At 32.7% G+C, this 16495-nt stretch overlaps 1 protein-coding gene across 1 annotated transcript; it reads left to right on the forward strand.

The window, feature by feature from the left end:
* The first annotated feature begins 687 nt into the window (after positions 1-687).
* On the forward strand, positions 688-9941 carry LOC126656569 (pleiotropic drug resistance protein 1-like). The gene is given in 23 exon segments (XM_050351164.2): positions 688-1126; positions 2317-2437; positions 2519-2692; positions 2919-3078; positions 3414-3490; positions 3571-3624; positions 3703-3793; positions 3886-4187; positions 4266-4547; positions 4895-5211; positions 5300-5460; positions 5543-5646; positions 6019-6175; positions 6264-6344; positions 6431-6567; positions 7084-7416; positions 7496-7786; positions 8040-8123; positions 8207-8340; positions 8417-8644; positions 8752-8923; positions 9105-9359; positions 9455-9941. Coding segments are annotated over 23 exon segments (4287 nt in total). The 5' UTR covers positions 688-812; the 3' UTR covers positions 9713-9941.
* Positions 9942-16495: the final 6554 nt, after the last annotated feature.

The raw sequence follows: 16495 nt of genomic DNA on the forward strand, positions 1-16495 counted from the left end.
AATTTACAATTTCATCAATTTCATCATGTTTATTGAAAAATCGAACAAAATGGTTATTGACAATCATTTATGTTAATATTTTCATCATTTTATATTAATCAACTAATAAACAAAAACTTATAAAATATAATTTTTAGTTTAGCTTAGTTTCCAAATTCAAATAAAAATTATACATTTACAAAATGTAATAATTAATAATATTTTTTATATTTATTACTAATATATACACATTAGAAGATACTCACCTGTAACCTAATAATATTATGTAGGACAGCACAGCACCACGTAATATATTAGACATTTTTCATGGTCGTTTATTTATTTCTATAATTATTAAAAATACCAAATTTCACATAATATATTAGGCATTTTTACTTTATTATTATGAATCGTTGCTCTAACAATAGCTGTTGCTAAAAAAAATCACTACACATTATAAGATACTGAACTGTGGTTGATGCAGGATATATAACACCACGTAATATATAACAAAATTCTTTTATCGAATTAAATTAAAATTGACTTAAAACTAGTAACCTAATTTACATAACTCAACTCCACGTATTATTAAAAATTAAAGAAAATTAATGGCACAAACAATTAAATAAAAAAGTTCAATGCACCCGTACGTAAACCAAACAGTCTACTATAAAACAGAAGCTTCCGCCATTAATAGTACAGCATATCAAAGCTTCTGTCAACTTCACAACTCCCCGCCCCACTTATAAAACCCCAAGCTTCACACACAATCCTCTGCAACCGCCATTAACTCATCAAATTTAAATGAACTCATACAAAAAATAAACAAACCAATGGAAAGTTCCGATCTATTTAGAGTGAGCAGCAGTTTCAGAAGAGGAAATGGTTCCGAAATGTTTACGCAATCTTTTCGAGAAGACGATGAAGATGACGAAGAGGCTTTGAGATGGGCCGCGTTGGAGAAGCTGCCTACTTATGATCGTTTAAGGAAAGGTATATTGTCTTCGGTTTCGAGAGGTGGAGCTAATGAAGTTGATGTAATGAATCTTGGGTTGCAAGAAAGGAAGAATTTGCTTGAGAGATTGGTGAGAGTTGCTGAAGAGGATAATGAGAAGTTTTTGTTGAAGCTCAAGAATCGCATCGACAGGTAATAATTACAAACGAAATATATATGTGTATGTATGTATAATTTAGGAGTGTTATCGAGTGGAGTCGAAACGTTCTTGAACTCGAACTTAACTCTATTCTAATATTCAAACTCAAATAGAATAATCGAGAATATAGCGCGACTGGACTGAGTTATTAATTTTAGCTTAATTATTTAAAAATACTTTACCAGTATTCTAAACTTTTAAAATCGTTAAAGGCTTATTTATACTATATTTAACTTTTATTAGAGTGAATAACTCTAATTTTAAAAAATACGTATAGTTAAAATTGAAAATTGGGCATTAAAATAAAATTGATGATTTTGAAAGTTTGAATATAAAAAAGTCCAAAAAAATTGAGTATTTTTGGATGACTAAAAGACCTGAAAAAATGAGGTATTGATGATTAAACCTTAATTTTAAATATTAAAATAAAGATAGTGTTGTAAATATCTTTGAATAAGCTGAATATTTTGATGTTCGAATTTGATTCGAAATTAATTTGAGTTAATCAAACTTAAATTCGACTCTCCTAAAGAGAGTGGATTCATACCAACGGGGTTGGTTCAAGTGGTAGCGGCTTGATATCGTTTAAGCAAGGTCTTGGGTTCGAGTCCTGCGATGTAGAAAATTCCCGCTGGCAGACTCACCTATCATACCAGATGCGTGTCACGGGTCGGATCCAGATTAGTTAGGGCGAAGCCGTGGAAACAGGATAGGCAACCAAAAAAAGGAGTGGATTCATTTTTTTTGAGTCAATACCGAGTTGACTCAACTCGACTACCTCTAATATAATTCCTCTAGTTCCATTTTAGTTTCAATAAAGCTTCATTTTGCCCTTCCAACTTGATAAGACAAAAAATCCAGTTTCATGGTTTTGAAAGAAAAAAAATCAGTTAATTTGGGTCAGTTTACACCCTCGACGCCAATTTTGGATGTTAAAGGTGTAAACTGATCCAAAATTGACAAGTTATGGGTGTTTTTTTCTTTTCCAAAACTACAAACTTGAATTTTTTTCCATATTTTGTGTCAAGTCGGAGGAGCGAAATGAACTTTATTATAGTTTACTATCTCAATACAACTATCAGAAACAGAGGAACTCTGTTCTTGTCCTTGACACTTTATGTTTTCTACTGCAATATTCTCTATTTTCTCAAGATTAAAAGTTCTTATTTCTTTGTTATATTAGAGTTGGGATTGATATTCCGACAATCGAAGTTCGATTCGAGCATCTAACCGTGGAAGCAGAAGCCTATGCAGGAAATAGAGCTTTGCCTACATTCTTTAATTATTCTGTTAATGTGGTTGAGGTAAAAACAAACTCATATTGATCATGATTTATTATAACAATTTGTTGAGTTTTGCTTACTATTGTATGCTTAAATATGCAGAGTCTGCTGAATTTCCTGCATATTCTTTCAAGTAAAAAGAAACATTTGCATATCCTTAAGGATGTGAGTGGTATGATCAAGCCATCAAGAATGACATTACTGTTGGGTCCTCCAAATTCTGGAAAAACAACCCTCTTGTTGGCTCTAGCCGGTCGGCTTGATCCTAATCTAAAGGTAATCATTTCCAGCCAATCATGAAGATAACTTGTGTTGTACGAAAACTTCGTTTCGTTTACGTTTGCAGAAATACTTGGAAATTATATATTTATAACTGAAAAATATCATTTCGCGTTTCCCGTTTTGGTGTTTCCTGTTTTAAGGTTCCCGTTTCGGGTACCCTTGAGTCCAAAGTTATTTTGTTCTGATTTTAAACTTTACATGCTAAGTGTTTTTGGTGCAGATTTCGGGGCGGGTGAGTTACAATGGTCATGACATGGATGAGTTTATACCACAAAGAACTGCTGCATATATCAGTCAGCATGATCTTCATATAGGAGAGTTGACTGTAAGAGAAACTTTGGCCTTCTCTGCTAGATGCCAAGGAGTTGGCAGCCGTTACGGTGAGTTCTAATGAGCTTTATTGTTGTTCTTCGATTTCTTTATTTGTGTTTTTGATCTTGGGACTTGGAAGGTGAATCTTGGATTTGCATAGAAATTTATCAAGTCCTACGTTTTGGCGTTTCGTTTCTGTTACTAGAAATGTTTGACTCCAAAACTTTCTATTTATAATCTATTATTGTAAAAATATCGTTTTGCCATTTTCCGTTTGAGGGTATTTCGTTTCAAGGTTTCCATTTTCGTGCAACATTTGGAACTTGAACTCCAGATTCAGCGTGGATGTCAGAACGTCCCATTAAACTAAAGTCTAATGAGTTCTTGCAATTCAATTTTTCAGATCTGTTAGCAGAGTTAGCAAGAAGAGAGAAATCAGCCAATATAAAACCTGATCCTGATATTGATGTCTTCATGAAGGTAACACTTCTCATTCTTCGTTTATCCTCGGAGCAAGTTGCATAGATGGTTCTGTTTTTGACATAAAAGCTATTACACAGGCTGCTGCAACAGAAGGTCAGGAGGCCAGCGTTATCACAGATTACGTTCTAAAGGTAATGTTATGAGCAACGATACAATAGAATATGTTAGGACTCGAATTTATCAACGGAATTGATCTTTTTTGCTAACAGGTTTTAGGATTGGAAGCATGTGCAGATACATTTGTTGGGGATGAAATGTTAAGGGGCATTTCTGGTGGACAAAGGAAGCGCGTTACAACTGGTAAACGAACTCTTTGGTGCAATTATAACATCAGAATATGTTTTTCCATTTTCAAATGTAAACTAGTATTGATGAAAGTTTCATCAATGCAGGCGAAATGCTGGTTGGATCGGCATCAGCGTTGTTTATGGACGAGATATCTACCGGTTTGGATAGCTCGACAACTTATCAAATAGTGAACTCACTCAAGCAATCTGTTCAAATTCTCAAGGGAACTGCTTTCATTTCCCTTCTCCAGCCAGCACCAGAAACTTATGATCTCTTTGATGATATAATTCTCCTCTCTGATGGCTTGATAGTTTACCAGGGTCCTCGACAGCAAGTCCTCGAGTTTTTTGAATTTATGGGCTTTAGATGTCCTGAAAGAAAAGGCGTCGCTGATTTCTTGCAAGAAGTATGTATGCATTGAAGGGGATTATTACTTAGTTCAGTCTCATAATAAATTTTCATATAAAAAATGTTATACTTGCAGGTGACTTCACGGAAAGATCAGATGCAGTACTGGTCGAGAAAGGACGAGCCTTATAGATTTTACAGCGCCGAGGAATTCGCTGAGGCATTTCAGTCATTCCATGTTGGAAGAAGACTCGGAGAGGAGCTTGTAACTCCATTTGCAAAGGCCAAGAGCCACCCAGCTGCTTTGACAACCAAAAAATATGGTGTCAACAAAAAGGAGCTATGCAAAGCTTGCTTCTCAAGAGAATACTTACTGATGAAGAGGAATTCATTTGTCTATATCTTCAAGTGCTCTCAGGTCAGTACTGCCAACTTTTTAATTTCGGGGACTCTAAAACTCGAACTCGAGCCCAACACTATGTCGTACGGAAACTTGTCGATCCTACATTTTGACATCTTGTTCCTATTTTTGGAAATGCTTCTAGTATAACCTATTTCTTGTAAAAACATCACTCTGCCGTTTCTCATTTCAACTTTTTTCGTTTCAACGTTTCTGTTTCCGTGCAACACGGCCTAACATGAATACCATGGTGCCTTCCCTATCAGACTAAAGCCTATCGGATTCTCTTTAATTTATTTGCACTTACTTTTTGCAGATTTTCTGCTTATCAAATGTACTTTCTTATATTTATTTGTCCGAATCAGCTAACATTACTGGCGCTTATTACAATGACACTCTTCCTTCGGACGGAGATGCACCGAGATTCAGTAATTGATGGCGGAATCTATGTTGGTGCTTTGTTCTTCATTGTAATTATAGTAATGTTCAATGGTATGGCAGAGATTTCTATGACCATAGTAAAGCTTCCTGTCTTCTTCAAGCAAAGAGACCTCAAATTCTTTCCTGCGTGGGCGTACGCCCTTCCGACATGGATTCTTAAAATCCCCATCACATTCATAGAAGTAGCAATTTCAGTGTTCATCACATACTATGTTATTGGCTTTGATCCGAATGTTGGAAGGTAAGAAGTGAATCATGTAATATTTTTGTAAGGATTTTCTTTACAAGGTGTACTTACATCTAAAGTTTTTATATTTTCATTCCCACAGGTTGTTTAAGCAGTACCTACTGTTCATAGTAGTTAACCAGATGGCATCTGCATTATTCCGTTCTATTGCGGCTGTTGGTAGGAATATGATTGTAGCAAACACATTCGGCGCCTTTGTACTACTGATGTTTTTCGTATTGGGCGGAGTTGTCTTGTCTCGAGGTACATAGAATTAGTATTGTAACCTTGGTCAAGAATTTGGTAGTTTTGTCACCCTGAAAGTTCTGCCTTTTTTTATTTGCAGATGACATTAAGAACTGGTGGCTCTGGGGCTACTGGTTATCGCCTATGATGTATGCGCAGAATGCAGTCGTAGTTAATGAGTTCCTCGGTAGCAGTTGGAGTCATGTAAGCTCTGAAATTACTCTATCTCTATGTTTTGCTTTTTTCCTTTAACGATCAAGTACAGAAACTTGTCGAATCATACATTTCAGCATTTCGTTTCTGTTTCCGGAAATTCTTCTGACATTCCAAAACTTTGTATTATAATCTATTATGTTTTGCCATTTTTGTTAAAAATAATCCCACATTGCTTAACAGAACAAATATAAATGAGTTTATAAGTGTGAAGGTTCAACCACCTATTAACTAGTTCTAGTTATTAGGTCATGGTTGAACCTAAACACTCTCATAAGCATGTGGGTGTTTGAGCGTTATTTGTGCTACATAGCGTTAACTAATGTTTGATTTTTCTTTTATCCTCTTTGTTTTGAATCATAGGTTCTACCAAATTCAACAGAACCATTAGGAATCCAAGTTCTGAAATCTCGCGGTTTCTTCACAGAATCATATTGGTACTGGCTTGGAGTCGGAGCATTGATCGGATTCACATTGGTGTTCAACTTATTATACACTTTGGCTCTTACTTTTCTCGACTGTAGGTATTCGTAATATCTAAATTTTTTTTTTTCTTCTTGGAATTTAAGAAGACTAATTTGCTCTAATTTTATCAAACAATAATGCAGCATTTGACAAGGCTCAGGCTGTTACATCAGAAAAACCTGAAGAAAATCAAACTGCTACACTGCATGATACTAGCAACACAGGTTCGAAAGCTCATATAGAATGTGCTTAATTTCCCGTGTCGATGACTTACTATATTTATTAATCAAAGTTTAAGTGATATATGCAGAGAATAGAGATGAAATTGGGAGAAGGAAGTCAAGAGGGTCTTTACATAGTAAAAACAACAAAAAAGGAATGGTTCTTCCATTTGAACCACATTCCATTACATTTGATGAAATTATCTACTCTGTAGACATGCCTCAGGTAACATAACTTTGCAAATTTTGAATTACAAATTACAGTCTGATTAATTAAATATTTGAGTATAAGATAAGAAGGATATGTTGTTCATGCTTCAAGTGCAATAGGCATTTGTGTGCGGCGTGTGATATAGATAATAAAAGGATTAACTGCAATAAGAATCATGAACTTTAATGTGTTTTGCAGTTCAACACAAATTTTAAAACTTGACAAAATTAGTCACCAACTATTTTTTTTGGCAAATCAGTAAACCTACTTATTTTCCTTTAAAAAAACTGCTGATGTGGTTTACAGAACAATGTATATTCTGGTGTCCACATTAGCCTTTCTTTAACAGAATATAGCTTAATGTTCCGATTTGTCAAAATATAAAAGTTGATAAATGATTTTGCCAAGTTTTAAAATTCATATTTTATTTGTGAATCACGCTAACATTCGTGATCTAATTTGCATTTAACATATTTAGCTTTTAGGCTGATTAGTTAATTGACATATTCATTTTTGAATTGGATTAATCAGGCAATGAAGAATGAGGGAGTCCATGAAGATAAACTGGTACTATTGAAGAATGTGAGTGGTTCTTTTAGGCCTGGTGTTCTTACTGCTCTTATGGGTGTGAGTGGTGCTGGTAAAACCACTCTTATGGATGTTCTAGCAGGCAGGAAAACTTCTGGCTATATTGAAGGAAACATTACAGTTTCTGGTTATCCGAAAAAACAAGAAACATTTGCTAGAATTTCTGGCTACTGTGAGCAAAACGACATCCATTCTCCGCATATTACTGTTCTCGAGTCAGTTCTCTTCTCAGCTTGGCTTCGTCTTCCCTCTGAAGTAAAACCTGAAACCAGAAAGGTACTTCAGTTTACAATATCTTTGTTGAAACCGGGTTTGTGAAACAGTTTTTAAGTTTCGGATTCTGATGATGGTGCAGATGTTCATTGAGGAGGTTATGGAGCTAGTGGAACTGAATCCACTGAGGCAAGCACTAGTTGGTCTGCCTGGTGTTAATGGTCTATCAACTGAGCAACGCAAGCGTTTAACAATTGCTGTTGAGCTAGTAGCTAATCCATCAATTATATTCATGGATGAGCCAACTTCAGGGCTTGATGCAAGGGCTGCTGCAATTGTCATGAGAACAGTTAGGAACACAGTGGACACAGGAAGAACAGTTGTATGCACCATCCATCAGCCAAGTATCGACATTTTTGAAGCTTTTGACGAGGTAAGAATGTTATTATGATCAAGTTTAAAGCCGACCATGTTGAACGGAAATGGAATAATACTGAAACGAAAAAATGATATCTTCACAATAATAGGTTACAAAGTTGAAATTTCAGAGTTTCAGCATTTTGTTTACGTTTTCAGAAGCATTTCTGATAATGGAAACGAAATGCTGAAACACACAACTCGATAAGTTTACATGCAACGTAGACATAGATATGGACTTGACATGTTTGAGTTAACATGATATACAGCTATTCCTACTCAAAAGAGGAGGACAAGAGATATATGTAGGGCCTCTCGGTCGCCATTCCTGCCATCTCATCAACTATTTCGAGGTACGGTAACGCTAGCTCCGATAGGTACTATTAAAAAATTTACAGTGTTATATCAAGCTCATGTGTATATATCCAAAATAAAGGGAATCGAAGGAGTAAGCAAAATTAAGGACGGTTATAATCCAGCAACTTGGATGTTGGAAATTACCTCTGCAGCTCAAGAAATAGCATTAGATGTTGATTTTGGTGATATCTACAAAAACTCAGAATTGTATAGGTAATGTATAGATAAAAACTGGTAGATTTGGTTACTTCATCAGATTGAGAATTCATTAGTAGTAACTTTTTTTCAGGAGAAACAAAGCACTTATTACGGATTTAAGCACGCCAGCTCCCCGTTCCAAGGATCTCTACTTCCCTAATCAGTACTCACTCTCATTTATCGGCCAGTTTTTGGCTTGTTTATGGAAGCAGCAATTATCGTACTGGCGTAATCCACCATATACCGCAGTGAGATTTCTCTTTACGACCTTCATAGGCTTGATCTTCGGAACGATGTTCTGGAATCTTGGCTCCAAATTGTAAGCAAGTCACATATCTAGAACTGCTAAACAAGTTTGACTTCATTAAAAAGTTGTTATATCTTGTTCTATATTCTCTTATGTCATTTTCAAATGAAAAACTGTAGTACAAAGCAGCAAGATCTTTTTAACGCGATGGGTTCAATGTACGCTGCTGTTCTATTCCTTGGCATCCAAAATGCTTCATCCGTACAGCCTGTAGTGGCCGTCGAACGGACAGTGTTTTACAGAGAAAGAGCTGCCGGAATGTATTCTGCATTGCCATATGCCTTTGGACAGGTAAAGAACTGCATAAACATCACAAAGTGAAGTTTTTTCACTTCCGAAACCGAATAGAACAGAACTGAAAAACCATTTTCTGATAATGGCAAACTGAATTTTCCGCCATAGTTTGGTTCGATTTTTGCACATCCATAGCTGTGGTTCTGTAATGTTGAAAAAATGCTGCCATTTCTTGCAGGTTGCGATCGAGCTGCCTTATATACTTGTGCAAGCTACAGTTTATGGTGTAATAGTTTATGCAATGACTGGATTTGAATGGAGCGTATCAAAGTTCTTTTGGTATTTATTTTTCATGTACTTCACATTATTATATTTCACCTTCTATGGCATGATGACCGTTGCTGTTTCACCAAACCACCAAATCGCCTCTATAATTGCTTCTGCATTCTACGCAATTTGGAACCTATTTTGAGGATTCGTAATCCCACGGCCAGTAAGTTCCTCTTGATTATCCGCTACACAATTCTTTAAATTGATAAATTTATTTTTAGAGCGCATTAATACTCTTCAACTGCTGCATTATAACAGCGGACGCCTGTGTGGTGGAGATGGTATTGTTGGATATGTCCCGTAGCTTGGACTCTATACGGATTGGTTGTATCGCAGTTCGGAGATGTAAAAGAGAGACTCGAAACGGGTGTAACTGTTGAAGATTTTGTGAGGGATTATTTCGGATTCAGACATGATTTTCTTGGAGTAGTTGCAGTTATTGTTCTTGGATTTGCACTACTATTTGCATTTACATTTGCAGTTTCTATCAAGTTGTTCAATTTCCAGAAGCGATAGCACTGACATTTCAATCAATATTTTCCTTTTGAGAAACGTATCGGAAATTTGATCTTGCGAATGAAAAACTTCATTTTTAACATAGGAAATTTTAAAATAATACATTTTTGTGGTGTCAGTGTCCAAGTGTTATGTTTTCCCATATGTGTATCCGTGCTACATAAGTGTTACAGTCTCGTAGCATCTGCTGGTGTTATTTATCTATGTTTTCTAAAATCATTTTTGACTACTTCATGCGTATGCCATTTTAGTATTGATTCAGCAATAACTTAACAGAGTAATTATTAGGCTGCATGTGTTGCGCCATGTCATCTATATCTATCTATATCTATATATTATATAATTGAGAGGACCAACGGAGGCCTCTCATTCATTCTCACCAAATACAGCTTTTTGGTGAGTTCCCACTTTTTTAAAAACATCTATTTAAATTTAATTCTTAAATGGCTATTTATATTAACACCTATTTAAATTTAATTCTTAAATGGCTATTTAACTTACTTTTTTAAAAACATCTATTTAATCAAAAAATTTAGACCAAAAAGTTCTTTGAATTTATTATTATCATAGTTTTTATTTGTTTTAATATAATCTATAAGTTTTTAGAAAAAATCTATATACTTATATAATTGAGAGGACCAACGGAGCCCTCTCATTCAATCTCACCAAATGAATTTTTCTTATTAATTCTCACCAAATAAAAAATTCTCATCAGTTCCCACTTTTTTTAAACTACTGATTTAAAATATTGTTTATCTCTAAGTGACCTCTTTACAATTAACAACATCTCACATCCATATATATCGCGATAAACTACTAAAAAAACATCCATCATCCATAACTAAAATATTTGCTAATATTCTTTTGTTTCACGATAGCTTGTGTGGTGATATTTGTTGGCTAAAGGCCCTAGCTCTAAGGCCCATGTTTTGATGATAACAAAATATTCACTAATGTTTCTATCAAGTGTTTGTGAAGGATACATTAGGTAATGAAGGTTCTACAAGTTTCATAAAGCTACTAGCTTGGAGGCTAAGCCAAACCTAGAAGGGCATTTCGATAATCAAATGGTTAATATATCCTTGGAGGAATATCAATGAATATGCCATCTATGGAGAGCACAATGACATATCATCCATGTGCAACAAAGGAGAAGCAAAGACCTTAAAGGGGGAAAACATAATTCATCAGTAAGCTAAAGGATTAGCTTAACGGTCTCTCAACCTAATCCAACAGCCTACCAATTGTACGCACAAATCAGCCTTTGCCAGAAGAAGATAAAATTAGCTCAACGGTCTGTGACACTAGACCTGACAACTGACATATCAGTCTGGCAATCGTACGGACAGATCAGCCTTTCTAGAAGAAGACAAAATTAGCTCAACGGTCTCTGACACCAGACCAGACAACCTGACTCGTCAGTCTGCCATTCGTACGGACAAATCAACCTCTGCCAGAATAAGACAGAAATAGCTCAACGGCTCTATTAGCTCGTCAGCAGACTAGTGATTTGTCATCTTGCACACATATGGTTATGGACAAAGAAAATATTGAAGGCCCATATTGATTTGAGTGCTTGCAAGGCCCACATTCTAGAAGAGTCTAGAATATTCTATCTTGAAGATCAAGCATATTGCCTAGAGGGCATTTTCGGAATTAGCATGAGGATCTCCAGCTCAGCAGACAAGAACAGGCTGGCAGTGTACCTTGTACTACACAAATCAGGCTGCCAGCACTAGCAAACAAAAGTGAGCACAACCTGATTGGCCGAGTCAGCCTAGAATAGGCTCCTCCTTTTGTCACCTTGTACACCTTGCCTTGAGGATAAGAATTGAAGAAAATAGGAGGATGACTCAGCACTAATTCTAGAATATTCTATTCTCTCTATAAAAGGAAGACTTCACTCATTGTATTGTGAGTGGAATGTGAGAGCATCAAAGCACCACCAAAAGGAGCTTCATTTTCGGTTTCTCTCTCTATCTTTAGGGGTTTATCATGTATTAAATGAGAGAGTAAACACCACCATTTTATATGTATTTGTGAGAAGGTTTCAAGCACCTTGTGAGAATAGCTTGTGGGTAGCAGACTAGTTCTGGGTAGAATTAGGCTGTCACATGTTAGTTGCTGGAGCTAATGAAAACCAGTGGTTCAGGGAGCAGATTAGTTTTGGGTGAAGCTGAAGCTGTGACCTGGTAGTTGCTGGAGCTAATGAAAACCAGTGGTTCGGGGGAGCAGATTAGTTTTGGGTAAAACTGTCTGTAGCCCGTTAGTTTGCTGGAGCTAATGAAAACCAGTGATTGGGGAGCAGATTGGTTTTGGGTAAAGCTAAGGCTGTGAACCTATTAGTTTGCTGGAACTAATCAAAACCAGTAGGAAGGGAAGCAGATTAGGTTCTGGGTAGAACTAGGGCTGTATCCTTTCAAGGCTTATCTCTAGCCTGTAATAGAGATTGAAGTGCAAGTTAAATACTTAAGGATGAGGTCCTTAAGGAGTGGATGTAGGCAGGGTTGCCGAACCACTATAAATCTGGTGTTCTTTCTTTATGCTTTCAATACTGCTCTATTAGCTTACTGTTTCATTAGCTTGCTGTTTTTCTAGCTTACTGTTTTACAAAAGGATTTTCTGAAAGACTTTAAATGTTTTATACCATTACTCTGAAATGCTTTACAAGTTATATTAGCTTGGACTTTTAACTTACTAAAGTGTTTATCAAAACAGTTTTCTAAAAGACTTTAGTTAGCTTATATTTGATTAGCTTTTGAAAGGTTTCTAATCAACCAGCTTGATAAGTATTTCAGTATAGTATTATTTCAGAAAAGTTTTTAAAGTCTCAATTCACCCCCCCTCTTGAGCTACTGCCGGACCCAACAATATTATTTTGGTTAGCAAAATAGTTATATATAATCTAAAGATGGTATGAATTTATTTCTCTCAGCAGGTTTGATCTCTAACTTTTTTCAATGCTATATGTGTCCATTTGATATAGTAAATTGTAAGTTATAGTCGGTCATGAGTCCTCTTATACGGAAATTCTCAATTATAGTTTATCTTAAATGTTTAATTTACTTATTCAGAGGTTTGGTGATTTCTTGGTCTGTATTAGCAATCATTTTTCCTTTCGAGTTTCTTAAGAATTATGTTGCGATTATGATGATAAAAATCATGCATAAACATCAGGTCAAACAAAAATCATGTGCTCTGTTTTATATTAATTAATTTTCAATTGATTTTTTTTCTCCCAAAATTAGAATCCATTAAAATAAGATCAAAGTACAATCAAAAGAGTCATATGACAAATTTTAACAATATGATCTTTTCACTCTACTTTATCAAAGATTTAATAATATGTTTTCTAAAATTATTAATACTTTCGATATGATTTTGGATTATTTTATTATCTTTTTAGTTTTTTCAATCTGGTCCTTTCTTTTCATAGGGCACCTAGGCAAACGAAGATTATAGCAACAAATATTCTACAGTGTGAGATTGATCCTCAAAAATTGCATCCGGTTTGCAACTAATTGATTGATTTTATTATCAAGAAATTAGAATGATTTGATGAATTAACGTATTGATGAATTTGTTGCTCATGTAAATTCACCCTTTTGTGGGGGATAGGTAACAAATTGTTCTAATTTACCTCCATTTTTTTTAGAGTTATTTGATCCTTTCAAAATAATAGTATTAGTTTCAAAATTTGACAACTTTATCTGAATTTTATTTTTTTAACCGTGACAAAGTGGTTGCTAAATTATATTTTATGTTAAGAAAAAGAATTTTTGGTCATTAAAAAAAAATTGAGTCAATTTTTAGTTGGTTATGTGTATATAAAGTTTCAAATATTATTTATCATAAATAATCAGAAATTGATTACAATATAATCGAAAATCACTTAAAAACCTTTTGGAACCACAAATTTAAAAATTTAGTAACTATTTTATTATGTTTTAAAGTTCATTACCCATTCTATAATTTTGAAAAGTTCACTAACTCTCAACATCAATTACTCAACTTTCCAACTAGATTAGTTTTTTTTTTTTAAAAAAAACCCAACTACATTAACATTAGAACTAGACTAATGTGAATAATTTCTGGACTAACACAGAAACAGAGTAATTAAGTAGTTTTTTTTATATTAAAATAGGTGGTGGTTATCATCTTATTCAATTTGTAGAGATATAATGATGGAATACTCAGAAAAATTCAAAAATTTGAACAGAATTTTTATTTGAATTACTGTATAAGGGCTCAAACCTCTAATTAACTCAAAAATTAGGTTGAGCAAAATGACAAGCTTTTATAAGCTATTATTATCCGGCTTACCTTGATGCTAAATTTCTCATTATACTACTTTAAAGCTATATTGGTGGACCCCGAATTTTATCAGCTTCATTGAATTAACTTATTTATTGGGTTGATTGTTATTTAATCTTTAAGTTCTATTATGTACAGTCGACCCTCTGATAATTAATACACATGGTGGATCAAAAAATTATTAATTATTAGAATTATTAATTTATTGAATTTGTATCAAGAAAAGTATAAAAAATATTTTAAAACATCTACATTAATAGACCTAATATTAATATTATATGATTGAACAACTAACTAAATACACTTTACAATCACTCAATTTAAAAATAATAATTTTATATTCAATTTAAAAAATATCAATTGATATCAAACTAAAAAATAATTATTAAGAAGTTGTATTCATAGAGTAAAATATTTTTAATATTTTTTATATTAGAGATACTTTACTTACTTTAATTTATTTATCTAATGACTTCTTTTAAAATTTCTTAAAAGAATAAAAAAGTCATAATTTATTGTATTTTAACTTTCACTTTATGAATTAAGGTTAGTATTGCCTTAAATAAATCATTAATTGTTATATATTTCTTTAAAAAAATCTCTCTAATAATTAATATTCATGTAGTATATATTTTAAATTTTATTAATTATTAAATAATAGAATTATTAATTATCCGACGTGGAACGAAGTTGGTTCTCTCAATTTTCTATTAATTATTAGAATTATTAATTTATAGAATATTAACTATTAGAGGGTCGACTGTATTCCTTTAATTTAGTTAATTCAGTTAGTTCAAAAAAAAGAGTTAAAATAATTGAGTAGCAATAGTTTGAATTTATTTTAATCAAACCGATCTAATACTCATTACTATATGATAGAAAATGTAAAATTTACTTTCGAGGGTCAAGAAGTACCTATTTATTCTGTTTTCCCATATAGTATGATACTAAAATATAAGAGCAAAAAATAAAATACTTATTTTAATTGCAAAAGACCATACCACATAATAAGATTTATAAAATATGATACTTGGTCCATACTTCATAATATTCGATATTTTAAAATAATTCATTGATAGGATTATTAGGAAATATTGATATTTTATTTTGCTTTATTAGTTTAAAAACTACTAATTTTTTATTTAGATCATTATCTAAATTTAAAATAAATTTAATTTCGCGCAATTGCGCGGGGTTTACGGCTAGTATATATTATATAATTGAGAGGACCAACGGAGCTCTCTCATTGATTCTCACAAATAGAGCATTTTTACAGTCTCCAATTTTTTTAAATAACTTATTTTTATTTTTATTTATATAAAACATCTACTCCTAATACTATACAAACTCTCACCAAACTACTACTATTGTTCGTATTGTAATTTAACTTAACTAAAAACACTGAAACATATATATAATCATTGCCAAAATTTTCAACTTCAATCAGTAAACCATGTAATGAAGTTAAAATGGATCACAATCCACAAATACATTATTAGCATATTATAATTACTGCATGATATTCTTTGACTACCAAATACAAAAGTAAAGATAAATTATACATGTATTTAGATAAAAAGTTTTGTTTTAATACATCTTGAAGCTTTACATGCCAAAAAATGTTAAGATTTAAATTTAAATTAAAAATTAAAAATTTGACAATTTTTTAATATTCTAAATTTAAATTAAAAATTAAAAATTTGACAATTTTTTAATATTCTAAATAAATTAAATATTAAATAAATTATTTATAAAACTAAAAATTTGACAATTTTTTAATATTCTTAATAAATTAAATATTAAATAAATGTTTTTGATTTATTCCTATATTCTCTACCATTTTTCCAGCACAGCTCTTATGTTCTACGATTTTTTATACTTTTATTTTGCTTAAATGGATAGTTACATACACTAGCTTTGATAGAATGGTCTTTCTACATAACTATACCTCCATTAATTGGTAGAGAATAACCTTACCCATTTGTTTTAGCTTTATTAGTTTCTCAGTTCTAGGAATAGAGCATTAGTTTCTTTAGTTCTTACAGAAAATGTTTAGACTATTTTCACAGAAACGGGAATAGGAATGTCCACTATTTGAATAATTGAATTAATCAATTAAATCAAATTAATGTTTTGATTTGCTTCGGTTTTTTATTAATTCAGTTTGATTATAGTTAATAATTTTCAAATACAATTATTAATTTATCATGTTCGATTAATTTGGAAAATATATATGATATTGTTTTCATGTATTTTCTTTAAAAAATAAGATATTTTTTTAAAAAAATTACACAACTTCGATGTGATTTTTTCTTTTAATTAACATCAATATAATTTTTTTAAAAATTAGTATTAATATGAATTTTGGGTATTTGGGTGATAAACGATCATTCCAAATAATTCTTTCGGTTTGGTTATACCTTGATTATATAATATTGCAATTTATGGTTATGGTTGTTAAAACAAAAT

Source organism: Mercurialis annua, linkage group LG7 (genome assembly GCF_937616625.2).
Source record: "Mercurialis annua linkage group LG7, ddMerAnnu1.2, whole genome shotgun sequence".
Lineage (NCBI taxonomy): Eukaryota > Viridiplantae > Streptophyta > Magnoliopsida > Malpighiales > Euphorbiaceae > Mercurialis > Mercurialis annua.